The following is a 13,878-nucleotide window of genomic DNA, read 5'->3' as shown; positions in this document are numbered from 1 at the left end:
AAGTAACACAGGATTTGGGTCCAGCCAGGCATGACTGGTCCCTGGGGCAAGGAAGCAAAGAGATTTAAGGGTCAAGGAAACTTGAGGGTGGCATTGCTTCGCTATGAGATCCAGATTGAGAAGAGAGGACAGCAATGACAGAGAAGGGGCGATAGCCTGGAAAAGTACCCAGGGGTGGAGGGACTGGAGGTTGTGATGTGGTGGGAAAAACAGGTTTGGGAGCAGTAAGGCAGAGATGTCTAGATCACGCCACCCTCTATCACAGGTGGGTGATGGCCACGTCAAGGGTATCTTCTGCTGGAACTGAAGCACAGTGGAGTACTGGGTTTGGGGACTTGAGCAGACTGAGGAAGATGGGCGGGACCAACCAGGTGTATGCTCACACCTTCTCTTGGGAAGACAGGAATTGGTGCAGAAGGTGAGACCGGGAGCCAAACACTGAACTCATTGATTTTTAAAAATATTGCCAAGGTTTGCAAAGAGCAACCAACACGATCACATTTCATTCCTTCCTTTAATAAACACTTATTAAGCGCCAGACATCGTGCTAAGCGCCGGGGATACAGAAAGAGGCAAAAGACAGTGCCTGCCCTCAGGAAGCTTACAGTCTAATTTGATCCTCACAACTACGCCGCAGGGGCCAGTGGCTGGGGAGCTCCAGGAGAAGGGGGGGAGCCAGTGGGTGACCTTGGAGTCCTCCTTTAACTGATGAAGGAGCTGAGGCTGACAGCGGCTAAATAAGCTCAAGTGTGAGCGGCTGACTCCAAGACCCCCACTCTATCTACAAACCACCTAGCTAGCCGCTGAAGCACGGGGGAAAGGAGAATGTTCTGTGGGGTCTGGCGGACCCCCACGAGTAGCCGAAGGAAGTAATGGGTAACGAGCCTGGAAAAACTAAGGATAAATTCCAAACAAAGGGGTTTGCATGTCGTCGTGAGGCACTGGGGAGCCACAGTGCCGTCTTGAGCAGGGGAAGGACTCCGTAGAGCCCAGCCTAGCCTAGCCTAAGCTAATATCCTTGACCACTAGGGGGAGCTCATTCCCGGCTGCGCCCAGAACTCGCTGGGTGACCTTCATTCAGTCCATCTGTATAATGAGGGGCTTGGCCTCGGGGAGCCTCGGGGAGCTTAGGGGCGGGGTTGCCGGAGGCCGTAAAGCGCCGACACTGAACGCCAGCTTGGGGAGGGGGGCGGAGCCCGCTCCCTGGGGCCCTTTGCGACATTCCCCGCGCTCCTCGCTTTGTGGCTCCCCCGGGGAGGGGGCGGGAGGAGAGTGGTGACGTGTCTCGGGTCTCGACGGGAAGAGGCGGAGTTCCCGGGCCTCACCCCTTATACTGCGCACGCGCGGCTCGTGGGGCTGCAGCTGCGGTTTGGGACGGCGGTGACGGCTGAGAGCGTTCCCCGAGGGACCAAAGAGACGCGGCCGGAGGCTAGAACGGCGGCGACGGCGGCGGGGGAGCATGGAGGCTGAGGTGTCGGCAACGCGAACCCGTCCCGCCAGAGGTGGCGCCCCCTGCCCGCCCCGGGGGAGGCGGGGCCGTGAGGGAGGGGTCGGGGAGCCCCAGGAGAAGAGGGGGCAGTGGCTCGGGGGAGCCCCAGGAGAAGAGGGAGGCAGTGGCTGGGGGGAGCCCCAGGAGAAGGGGGGCAATGGCTGGGGGAGCCCCTAGGGGGAAGGGGCCAGTGATTGGGGGGGAGCCCCACAAAAGAAGGGGAGCCAATATCTGGGGGAGCCCCAGGAGAAGAGGGGGAGCAGTGGCTGGGGGGAGCCTCTGGGAAAAGAGGGGGACCAGTGGCTAGGGAAATCTACAGGAGGAGGGGAGTCAGTGGTTGGGAGCCCCAGGAGAAGGGGGGACCATTGGTTAGGGAGAGCCTTAGCTGCATTGGAGGGGCTAGTGGTTTGAAGGGGAGTTCTGCCTCAGAGTGAAAGAGAAAGGTGCTTTGAAAAGCAGACCCCCAGTCTGGAAGTGGCCAGTGGTTTGAGGGGGAGACCCCTAGGGCAGAAGAGGGGCAGTTGGGAGGGAGACTGGTATTCTAAAGGGAGAGCTTCCTTTCCCAGTGAGAGGCACCAGGGGCTTTGGGGGAGAACGCAGGGGCTGGAAGGGGTCAGTGGTTTGAGGGGAACCCTCCCTCTGAAAAGAGCCCCTTGGGCTGTTTTCCCACTCCTCTGGCTGCAGGGCTTCCTCAGAAGAACAAGGCTGGGCAGACCCCAGGGCCCAAGCAGGGCAGCCGAATGGCTAAGCTGTTTGGCTTTGAATGGTCCCACGTGTCAAGCTGGCAGAGGCTGGTGACCCTCCTAAATCGACCAACCGACCCTGCGAGCCTTGGAGTCTTCCGGTTCCTCTTTGGTGAGTCCGGATGGGGGTAGAAAGGAGGGGAGTGTGGCCTTGACCCTCCCTCTGCCTATACTCTTTACATGTAATGGAGAGATTCCCAGGGCATGTGGGAGCCGTGGTGGCCCTAGTTTGGTGACCAAGAGAACTCTGACCTCAAGGAAAGCAAACAGTAGGAATATTGGGAGGATTCTCTCTCTGAACTAGAATAATAAGTAACTGGGTGGATGGCAGCCTAGCTGAGATTCTGCCCACTCTTCTCTGGACCTCACATGGAATGACCTACCCAAAGGAGACAGGAAACAGTCCCATCACACTGGGTAGATTTTTTATTATTTTATTCTGCACTTAACAAATACCAAATAACAAGAGCTTTTCCATATACATAATAGAACAGAAAAAGAACATTGTATGTGAGACTCCAAATCTCTTATGATGTACAGCTTTTTTTTCTTTTAAAATATATGATAAATTCATCATATAACTCTGAAAGCTGTTCTGCTTGTCATGTGATTCTTTCTGGCCTCCCCCTGTTCTCTTTTGTTCATTTAAAAACAATACGTCATTGACCCTCTTTTTTCCCACCTCTCCGCTTCCCCTTTCCTTCCCTCCTTCCCTTTCCTCTTCCCTTCCTGTTCCTTCTATCCTTCCCTTCCCTTCTCTCCCTTTTCTTTCTTTTTTGGTAACTCTAACCCTAGCTCCGTAAGCCTCCTCCTTCTTTCCATCTCCCCCACTGAAAAAAATTAAAACCTTGTGATGAACATGTGTATTCAAGCAAAATGAATTCCCACATTTGTGATATCTGAAAATATGCACCTTCTTCTGCATCATGAGTCCGTTCCCTGTCTGTCCAGGAGTAGATAATGGGCTTTGCCAAGTCTGTCTGTTGGAGTTGAACTCGGTCATCGCATTGAACAGAGGCCTTGAGTCTTTCAGAGCTGGTTTTCTTTCTCATGCTGTTATCGCACAAGTTGTTCTCCTGGGTCTGCTCACTTTGCTCTGCATCATTCATACTAATCTTCCCAGCTCTGTCCATCCTTTTTGTCATTTTTGGTTTTTTGGCTTTGCTAGTAAATGTCAAGTGTCTGATGCCGGATTTGAACTCAGGTCCTCCCAACTCCAGGGCTGATGGTCCATCCACTGCACCACCTAGCTGCCCATGTCATTTCTTAAAAGCACAGTAATAAAGCATTACTTTCACATACCATCATTTGTTCAGACTAGGAAGGTTTCCCAAATGCATCAAGCCATGACTTGTGCCCCTTGTAAAAATGCGAGAACAGCATCCAGATGGTGCAGTGAGTGGAACGCAGGGCCTTGAGTTAGAAAGACCTGTGTTTAGTTTTGGCTTCAGACACATACTGGCTGTGTGACCTTGGGCAAGTCACTTAACCTCTTTACCACAGTTTCCTCAGTTGTGGAAACAACCTACCTCCAAGGTTGGTGTGTGGAGCAAATGAGATAATAATTGTAAATCGCTTGGTACGTTGTTGTTCAGTTGTGTCTGACTCTTGGTGACCTCATTTGGGGTTTTTTTGGGGCAGAGATACTGGAGTGGTTTGCCATTTCCTTCTCCAGCTCATTTTACAGATGAGCAAACTGAGGCAAACAGTGAAATGACTTGTGCAGGGTCACACAGCTAGTAAGTGTGTGAGGCTGGGTTTGACTCCAGGTCTTCCTGGCTCCAGGCCTGGCACTCTATCTACCACACTACCTACTGCCCCTAGCACACAGTAGGTGCTGTATAAATCTCAGCAATTATTATTGACCCTCCTGAACATCACCTTTCTAGGGCTGCTAATGGTACTGGACATCCCCCAGGAGCGAGGTCTTAGCTTCTTGGACCACAAATACCTGGACGGGCTTGAGGTGTGCCGCTTCCCCTTGATAGATGCTCTGCATCCCCTCCCGCTCGACTGGATGTACCTGGTCTACACCATCATGTTTCTGGGTGAGGAGAACGGTGGGATGAAGAGCTGCAGAAAATAACTTGGGTAGAGATAGGGCCCAGACAGCATGTTGGGGAGTGGCTGGGCCTCAGGGGTCCTCCCCTTGAATTCGCACTTACCTCTGGCACTGCCAGGCCTTGGGATTGATGCTGGGAGCGGCTAAGCGGGGGCTGTCTGATAGCACGACTCTTCCCTAACATCCCCCTCCCCACAACTTAATCCTAGGGGCACTGGGCATGATGCTGGGGCTGTGGTACCGCCTGAGCTGCCCACTGTTCTTCCTGCCTTACTGGTACGTGTTTCTGCTGGACAAGACCTCGTGGAACAACCATTCCTACCTGTACGGACTGTTGGCTTTCCAGCTGTCCTTCATGGATGCCAACCGCTACTGGTACGAGGTGATCCAGGTGGTGGGTGGAACTGGGTAGGTTGGGGATGGTGGGTAGGGCAGCCCAGGCATTGGAAGCACAATTCTAACTCTGCTTTGCAAGATGGACTTGAAAATTCAAGCTGTAGTTTCAATGGCTTCTGAAGACTGTCCCTGGAAATGGAGAGAGACGCTCCACTCCCTCCCAGTTGCCCTCTGGGCCCCACGGGGACATTGATCTAGTCACTTTATGGAGTTTCTTCTCAAGAGGAGACTGAGGGTAGATGTGATTGCTCTCTTCAGATATTTGAAGGGTTGTTCTAGAGCACAGAAATGACAGATTTCATCTCAATGTGAGAGAGCATCTCCCTACTGCTGTTCAGCAGTAGAATGACGTCTTTTAAGAGGTAGTGAACTCCCTGTCCCTGGAAGTCTTAAAAAAGAAGCCAGGTGACTGTCTAAGAGGCTGATGTACTGGGTGGGACCAGGTCTAAGATTTTATGATAAAGGGGCTTTGGATACTCAATTCTCAGACACAGAGAAAACAGAGGGAGATGGGGGCATCCTTGGAGTAGGCAGGGTAGAGAAAGGGAGAGAACTAGATCCTAGGTGTAGAACTGGACAGAGCGTGGTATCCCCTAACCTTTACTGGTTTCCTTCTCTGAGCAAAGGTCGTTGGATGGCTTACGAAATCCCTCTAAGAGGAACGCCCACGTCCCACTTTGGAACTACACAGTCCTGCGTGGACAGGTATGTAGGACTCACTGGGGTCAACAGGGCTGCTGCTCCCTTCCACTTCCAGCCCATTTCATCACCTTCTCTGGGCCAGGAATCGTGTGTGCCTGGGGATACAAAGGTTCCATCCTGGGCCCTCTTTGCATGTTCCTCCTCTCCTGTCCTGTTCTCTCCTCCCCTCTCTCTCTGCACTCCCCACAACCCCCGTCTCTGTCTCTCTGTCTGTCTGACTGTCTGTCTCCCTAACATCATCCTTTCCATGGGTTTAACTGTCATTTCTAAGCAGATGACTCCCAGAGCTATCTTTGAGCTTCAGTCTTGCATCCCCAGCTGCCTTTTGGGCATTTCAGGCTGGATGTTTCAGAGACATCTTAAACTCCATAAAACTTGAGTCCAGAATGGAACTCCTCCTCTTTCTCCCTAAGCCCTTCCCTCTTCCAAAGTTCCCTGTTTCTTTGAAAGGCTTCCTTGCCCTTCTGCTTTCCCAGGTTCATAACCTGTGCATTATCCTGGGCTCCCTATTTTCCCTCAACTGCCAATCTTGCTCCTCCCACCTTCCCAACACCTCTTGCATCTGGCCCCTTCTCTCCTAATCCCCTTTGTTCAGGCCTTAAAACCCTTCACTCATCCCCCTGCCTTCAGTATCTCCAGCCACTGTACACCGCTTGTTGCCTGAGGAAGGATGTGACTCTACAGTTTGGTCCCCTCCAGGGGCTTCCTGAGGCTCCCCGGATAAAATGAAAGCTCCATTTAGCTTTGAAAGCCCTCCAGGCTCTGGCCCCAGCTCCTCTTCTCAGCCTCACTGGAGGCTGAGAGAAGGTTAATCTCTTTTCCGGCTCTGTAAGTGCAGCCACATGGGCTTCTCCTGGTCCTCAGGCTTCATCTGCGGCCTCCCTGCTTTTGTACTGTCTGGCCCACATGGCTGGAATGCACTCTTCTCTCATCTCTGCTTTGTAGTCACTCTCTCTCTCTCTGAGTCCCAGCTGCCATCTCATCGTCTGCCAGAAGCCTTTTCTGGTCACCTTACCTGCCAAGCTACTCCCATGCATGCACACCTAACTTTAGGTTTATATATGGAAGCCAATTTGTGTAGGTAGAGGAGAGAAATTCAGCGTGGATGTTTGTATTTATTTACTTCTGTGTTCAGATGTGTAAATACACAACTGGAGGATAAGCTCCTAACAAGCAGGGATTCTTTCATTCTTTGGACTTGTGTCTCCAGCATCTGTCACAGGGCCTGGCACATAGTAGGTGCTTAATACATACTGATTGATTGGTACAAAGCAGCCCCTTCTCTCAAGGAGCTACATTCCATTGGAATGTATACACAGACAAGTCCATTAACAATGTTCAAAGTAGTTTCCAGGGATCCCCTTCCTGTCAGAGATGGCCCTTGAGTTTAATCCGGAGGCAGAGGCTAAGAGGCAGTGCTTATGGGGCACAGGGTGGGGTGGAAGGTCCTTTACAGGGGGCGGCAGGCAGGCAAGTTGGACTGGCCTGCGGAATGAGGAGGAATGGACAGTAAGTCTGGAAGGATTGGACCCCGATTGTGATAGGCTGGAAGAGCCAAGCAGAGCAGTCCATATTTCATCTTGGAAGCACTGGGGAGCCGACACGTGATTGGACATGCGGGCTTTAGCTCTGTTTGGCAGCTCTGTGCAAGATGAACTGGAGAATTAATAAAAAATTAAAAAACCAAAGATGAACTGGAGAGAGGAGACCACAGACGTGGAGACCAGCTAGGGGACTGTCTTTTCTCCCAGTGTAGGGAGGGTAGATCACATATAGGTTGGCCAGCCCACTCAGCTCTCGCTGAAATCTTCCTTTCTTCCTGTGGAGAAGAGAGAGTTTTGTGTATTTAGAAGGAAGAACCGAGAGTCCTGTCCCAGACAATGAACTTTGAAGCTCCCTGACTGACTATTGGTGGTAGTCAGGGTCCTTATCTGTTCTTTGGTCTTGGGTTTTGCATATGCAGATATTCATTGTGTATTTCATTGCTGGAGTGAAAAAGCTTGATGCAGACTGGCTCGGAGGCTATTCCATGGGCTCCCTGTCCCGGCACTGGCTCTTCGACCCCTTCAAGTGAGTGGGGAGCTGGGTGGAGGGGGTCGTGGCCATGGAGGAAAGCGGTGGTATTTTGGCTTCCCTCCAGTCAGGGATGATTACTGCTTTCCATGTTGGCTTCCTGTGTCTCCTCTTCCTCTTCTTTGTGATGTTGGAATCACTCTAGGGCAAGAATCATCAATCTCTATTCCTGAGGGTCACCCGTAACGCCCACCAGATATGGCTCTGGCCATTACTGGCAAGCCTGAGACACAGGGAGAAGGGAAGGAAATTGAAAGAAGAAAGAAAAAGAGGAAGAGAATGAAGGGAGAGAGAGAGAGACAGACAAGGGAGAGAGGGTAGGAGAGAGAGAGAAGAAAAAGAGGGAGAAAAAGAGAGAGAAAGGGAGGGAAGGAGAGAAAGAAGAAAGAAGGGAAGGAGAGAAAGGGAGGGAGGAGAGAGAAGAAAGAGGAAAGAAGGGAAGGAGAGAGAGGGAGGGAGGGAGGGGAAAAAGGGAAGGAGAGCAGAAGGTGAGGGAGAAGAGGAGAGAGGGAGAAATGGAGAAAGAGTGAGTCTGTAACAATGGCCTCCTGTCCCCTAGTTGCTCAGCCCTCCGCAGCCATGTGGGTGAGCCCTATCAGCTCTCTATGAGTTGCTTGTCTCTAGAGATTGTAAAGCAGAGCCAGGGTTCATCCATGTTTTTCCTTCTGCATTTTTGTTCTGGCTCCATTGTTTTCCAAACTCATTTTTCTCGCTCCCCCTGTTCTGGGTCTCATCAGTGTCTTAGCCCGTCGTTTCCCTTAGAAGCCCCTCTCTTTTCCCTCCCAGCCTGCAGAACACCCTTGATTCTGTTCATCAGACTTTGTTCTGATTTGACATCCCACGCTGCCAGTCTGTGGCACCTCACTGAACTCTTGGACATCAGTTGTATCATAGAATGAAAGGAGCCTAGAAAGCAGGTCCAGAGGTGGTCTTGGTGGACAGGCGAGTTTCTTCACAAGTTTCTCTGCCAATTGCTGGGTGCTTAGTGGCTTGGCATTTTTCCTTAGGGGGTAGAAGGCAGAGCCCCTTGTGCCTTCAGCGGCCTGGAGCCTGCTCTCTTGTGTCGACAGGCTGGTGCTCTCCGAGGGAATGACCAGCCTGGTCGTGGTCCATTGGTGTGGGTTCCTGTTAGACCTGTTGGCCGGCTTCCTACTCTTTTTTGATGCTTCAAGATCCATTGGCCTTCTGTTTGTCTCCTACTTCCACTGTATGAATTCCCAGCTCTTCAGCATTGGTTAGTGCTTGGGGTCTGAAGGAAACCAGGAGCTGTGGAGACAGACACAGTGACACTGAGGCATCATTTGGGAGTGGAAGGGTTGTGCTGGGGGCAGGGACAGAAAGGCAGCAGGTATGGAGAGGGATTGAACTGGGCATGAGGACATGAAGGTCCTGGGCAGGCTCTGGGCTGGTTTTGAGGTGGATCTAGGGAGTGACTCGGTACGTTGAGGGGAGAGGTGTTAGACGGAACTCTTCTTTATTCTGCTAGGTATGTTCCCCTTCGTCATGTTAGCCAGCAGCCCCCTCTTCTGCTCCCCCGACTGGCCTCGGAAATTGGTGTCCTGCTGTCCTCGGTGGCTCCAAGGCCTGCTGCCAAGCACGGCTGACGCCCAGACCAGTTTGTCCTGCATCTATAAGAGAGGCCGGACCAAAGGCAGCTCCCAGGCCCGGTTGCGGCATCGGCTGGGAGCTGTCTTCACGCTGCTGTATCTGCTGGAGCAGCTCTTCCTGCCCTACTCCCACTTTATTACCCAGGTATGGGGCTGGCAGGTGGGGTGGTCATAAGTCAGGAACAATCATGGGCCTGCAGCTCATCCTTGCTCAGTCAGAGAAGGTCGTGTGTGTGTGTGTGTGTGTGTGTGTGTGTGTGTGTGTGTGTGTGTGTGCGCGCGCGCGTGTGTGGGCACTTAGGGAGTCTGGGCTCTTTGGCTGGCTCGGCCTGTCTCCCTCCTCAGCTCAGGAGAGCCGTTCACGTCGCACTTTTGCCACTACAGGAGTGATTTCCCTGTGATCCCTTTGCAGGGTTACAACAACTGGACCAATGGCCTCTACGGCTACTCCTGGGACATGATGGTGCACTCCCGCTCCCACCAGCACGTCAAGATCACCTACCGAGACGGCCGCACTGGGGAGTTAGGCTACCTTAATCCTGGGGTGAGAGACAGCCCCTGGATCCCAAAATGCTTCCCTTTGAACTTCCTGGTGTGGCCCCTCAGCCCCACCCCACCCCATAAAGGGAAAAGTATTTGGAATCTTAAAATTGCACAAGATTTGGGTGTAGGGATGGTGGGAGGGGTGGGGGTGGAGCGTGGAGATGTGGCTGGAAAGCAGATCATTGAAAGGACCTACCTGTGGGCGTAGGGAGCCCGTACTGGGTTGTGGACACAAAATAGAGCTAGTGCCATATAAGCTTCATTCACATCCATCTGGTGTCCAGATTATTTCCAGGGAAATAAACGGTCATCCCAGTGTACTCTGCTTGTAGCTGGAGTGCTGGAAAAGTGAAACATCACCTTGTAGGAAGGGCTTTGATCACTTGGAGCACATCCAGAGGAGGGGACCAGAAGGATGAGGGAACATGAGGTCATGGCATGGGATGATTGGTTGTGAGGGAACTGGGCAGGCTCACCCTGGGATAAGATTTAGGTGGGATACAACCACTGTTGTCAGGTATTTTAAGGCCTTTCACACAGAAAAAGGGATGGGGCTTAATGTTCTTGTCTCCAAAGGGCAGTAGTAGAATACAGAGGTAGAAATTATGGAGAGGTCGATTTTGGCTCAGAATATGAGACATTCCTAATAAATGGATTTGTCCAGAAATGACAGGGGTACTTTGTGAGATGGCGAATTCTCATTGGAGCTGTCCAAGCAGATGCTAAGTGATGAGGCTGCAGGGCTGGGCACCTTAAAGAAGGGAATTCCTGTTTCAGGTCAAGGTTCAATTAGGGGACCCCCAGACCCTGTAACATTCCACCTCGCGCTGTGACGGCCCTTCGGCCGAGTGGGCGGCTCGGGTTCTCATCGCTCCTCCCTCTCTGTGCAGTATTGCTCTTGTCCTCCATGCCAGACTAACGTGGGGGCCGGGGGCAGGTGTTCACACAGAGTCGTCGATGGAAGGACCACGCAGACATGCTGAAACAATATGCCATGTGCCTGAATCGCCTGCTGCCCAACTACAACGTCTCTGAGCCCCAGATCTACTTCGACGTCTGGGTCTCCATCAATGACCGCTTCCAGCAGAGGTGTGTGGGACAGCTCCCAGCCAGCAGACATGGAGGGGAAGAGAGGAAAAGGCTGAGGCTCTGTGGGCTCCCCTCTGAGTGGCACGGTGTCACCTGCAGGGGGCACTGTGACCCAGGGAGAAACCGAGCATCCCCAAAGGGCTGGCCCCTGGCCAAGGGGCCCTGACCTCCTTCCCCACCTGAGCCATGGAGGGCGGTTTTCAGAACGTGACACTTTCTGCCCAAAGGCTTTTTGACCCTCGAGTGGACATTGTGCAGGCTGCTTGGTCTCCCTTCCGTCCAACGCCCTGGCTGCAGCCCTTGTTGCTCGATTTATCTCCCTGGAGGGAGAAGTTCCAGGAGATTGAGAGCACCCTGGACAACCACACTGAGGTGGTCTTCATTGCTGACTTCCCTGGTATGGGAAAGGGGGGGTGGGGCAGAGTTTATGCTGCTCTTGTGTGGGGGCCCAGGTGACCAGGGCTGGGGTGGGCGCGATCAACTCTGCCTCTGACAGGGCTACATCTGGAGAACTTTGTGAGTGAAGACTTGGGCAATACCAGCATCCAGCTCCTGCGGGGGGAGGTGACCGTGGAGCTGGTGGCGGAGCAGAGGAATCTCTCCCTTCAGGAAGGGGACAGAGTCCAGGTAGGTCCCGCCAGACGAAAGGGCCAGACGAAGCTTGGACCGAAGGGAAGAACGTGTGCGGCAGTGTTCCGAGTGTTGAGGTGTGATGCGGATGCGGGGCTGGAGCAAGAACCAAGCAGCGACTGCCCTTCTTCTCCGTCTTGTTTGGTAGTGGGGGGAGGGCAGGGGGAGGATGCATGGATGCCCCACCACTCACTCTTCCTCCTTGGCAGTTGCCAGCTGGTGAATATCACAAGGTGTACACAGTGTCCCAGGGTCCTTCTTGCTACATGTACATCTTTGTCAACACCACAGAGCTGGCGTTGGAGCGAGACTTGGCTCGGTTACAGGAACTCAAGGAGAAAGTAGAGAATGGGAGTGGTGAGTAATTAGACCCCTGAGATCCAAGGTTGCCATGAGTCTTTCTCTACCAGGGATTAGCTCACTGGTGCCCCCTTCAGGTATAAAACTGCCATCACTTCTCTGTGATCTGGGGTCGGCCGCAGTTGGGGGATCCCTTCTTGGAATGTTTAAAAGGGGTTTACTGTTTAAGTGCCACAGAATATTGGATGATGAGCTCTTTAAGGAGGTCAAGCAGGGGCACAGTGAATGCCCTGTGCAGATGATGATAAGTAATAGATAGCATTTATAGAGCATGCCAGGCACTGTGCTAAGCACTTCACAGATATTGTCTCATTTGACCCTCAAAACCACCCTGGGAGGAAGGTGCTATTATCCTCATTTTATACTTGAGGAAACTGAGGTAGAGGTGATTCACCCAGGGTCACACAGCCAGGATGTGAACTCTGGACAAGATGACAGGGTGATAATAACTCTGGCTGTTGAGAGACTGATTTTGTTTCCAGCAGCCGGAAGATAGATTTGAAGGGGACAGCTGTCCTGTCCACACCAGTCACGTTTCTGTTTCCTGTTCCCTGGGCAGAATCTGGACCACTGCCTCCAGAGCTTCGCCCCTTGCTGGAGGGGGAGGTGAAAGGTGGACCCGAGTTAACTCCTCTGGTCCAGACCTTCTTGCGTAGACAACAGCGTCTCCAGGAAATCCAGAGGCGGCGCAGTTCCCCTTTTTATGAAAGGCTGTCCCGCTTCCTGCTTCGCAAACTCTACATCTTCCGCCGAAGGTGACTACCTCCCCCATCATCTGACCTTGCCCCGAGTTTCTGCCCTAGGAGCTGTCTCTGTGTTCTTCTAGTTGAGTAGTCATGGGATGATACTCCCATGGAAGGGGAGAACCTGAGTCTAGTGGTTTTCCTTCTTCCCTTCAGTTTGAGGAAGAAGTGTGAGAGTGGGATCAGAACCTTTAATGTGGCAAGTTACTAAAAATTACTCACAGCCTGCTCTGAGACCTACTAAGCCTTCTGAGGTGCCCCACTCAACTGGACTTGAGAGCTAGAGCAGAGAGAGGATTCTTGGGTAATTCAGGCACGTCTGTTGTGGTCACAGATGCCGTGGGCTACTTACTCCCAAGGGTTTCGTGGACGTGGAGTGACTCAACCCTCTGTCTCTCTTCCCAGCTTCCTGATGACTTGTATCTCTCTCCGAAATCTGATCCTGGGGCGCCCCTCCTTGGAACAGCTGGCCCAGGAGGTGACCTATGCAAACCTGCGGCCCTTTGAGTCACCAGCAGAATCTACTCCTTCAAAGCCTGATGCCTTTGATACTAATGCTGATCCTACCGAGTCGAGCCGCACGCCCCTACGCTCAGAGCTCTGAGCTGTCAAGGCCCCTGGGTTTTGATGAGGACCAATCACAGAACAATTTACATGCTCAAGAGAAATTTGTAAAGGATAATTTTTCCAAGTCATTTTTTTTAAGTCCTCTTGCCCATGCCTCTTTATTCAAATTAGATAGTACGGATGGTAATGCAGACGAGTCCAGGCAGCCCCTGAGAAGGAGGGTTCTAGTAGTTTGGCGAATAGACTAAATATGTTACTGATTATTTTTCTCCTGTTCTGCTTCATAGCACAGGTTCAGAAAGCTTTGTTTTGTTAGGCAGTTGGGGTTAAGTGACTTGCCCAGGGTCACACAGCTAATAAGTCTTATGCGTCTGAGGCTGGATTTAAACTCAGGTCCTCCTGACTCCAGGGCCAGTGCTCTATCCACTGCGCCACCTAGCTGCCCCTAGAAAGCAGCAGTGTCACGACAGCTCTGTTGGCAGTTGGAGCCAATCTCCAACTCGCTAAACTCACCGATCTCTGTCTAGTGTTTTCCCAGGGGTCCCTGGCTGGCTCCAGAGAGGCCTGACCCTGACCCAGTCAGTGACATCAAAACGGCTGAAGCCTGTCTTCTCTAGTGCCCAGTAGAAGAGCCTTATCCCAATTGCAGGAAGTAACTTTTCAATGTCCTTACTAATTTTAGAGTTTATCCTGCAGGCTGACATTCTTCCCCATACCAACCAGATAATCTGGAGAAAGGGGAGGTTTTAAAAGTCCTAGATCAGCACCCCACTTTTTGCATTAATTGGTCTCTTTATGTTGGGGAAGTGAGGATGAGAAGCTGTATCATAAAGGTCCCTATACCACATCCTAACTTTAAACCAGTAATTTGGCT

General features: G+C 52.2%; 1 protein-coding gene across 1 annotated transcript; it reads left to right on the top strand.

Moving 5' to 3' along the window:
* The first annotated feature begins 1,331 nt into the window (after positions 1-1,331).
* GGCX (gamma-glutamyl carboxylase) lies at positions 1,332-13,142 on the top strand. Its single transcript, XM_020969443.2, has 15 exons — positions 1,332-1,502; positions 2,174-2,344; positions 4,122-4,280; positions 4,504-4,669; positions 5,317-5,395; positions 7,356-7,462; positions 8,536-8,699; positions 8,952-9,217; positions 9,485-9,616; positions 10,553-10,704; positions 10,932-11,101; positions 11,201-11,331; positions 11,544-11,691; positions 12,254-12,449; positions 12,843-13,142. The coding sequence occupies exons 1-15, from the start codon at positions 1,460-1,462 to the stop codon at positions 13,039-13,041; spliced, it is 2,283 nt and encodes a 760-aa protein (XP_020825102.1). The 5' UTR covers positions 1,332-1,459; the 3' UTR covers positions 13,042-13,142.
* Positions 13,143-13,878: the final 736 nt, after the last annotated feature.

The sequence above is a fragment of the Phascolarctos cinereus genome, unplaced genomic scaffold (assembly GCF_003287225.1).
Source record: "Phascolarctos cinereus isolate Bilbo 61053 unplaced genomic scaffold, phaCin_HiC Scaffold_2;HRSCAF=192, whole genome shotgun sequence".
NCBI lineage: Eukaryota > Metazoa > Chordata > Mammalia > Diprotodontia > Phascolarctidae > Phascolarctos > Phascolarctos cinereus.
This window is presented reverse-complemented; position numbering and strand designations above follow the sequence as displayed.

Bases quoted from the DNA above. Each gene is read 5' to 3' on its own strand.
- GGCX (XM_020969443.2), top strand. From the start codon at position 1,460: ATGGAGGCTGAGGTGTCGGCAACGCGAACCCGTCCCGCCAGAG. The intron at 1,503-2,173 runs GTGGCGCCCCCT...CTCTGGCTGCAG, and splicing joins GCGAACCCGTCCCGCCAGAG to GGCTTCCTCAGAAGAACAAG. The intron at 5,396-7,355 runs GTATGTAGGACT...TTGCATATGCAG, and splicing joins ACACAGTCCTGCGTGGACAG to ATATTCATTGTGTATTTCAT.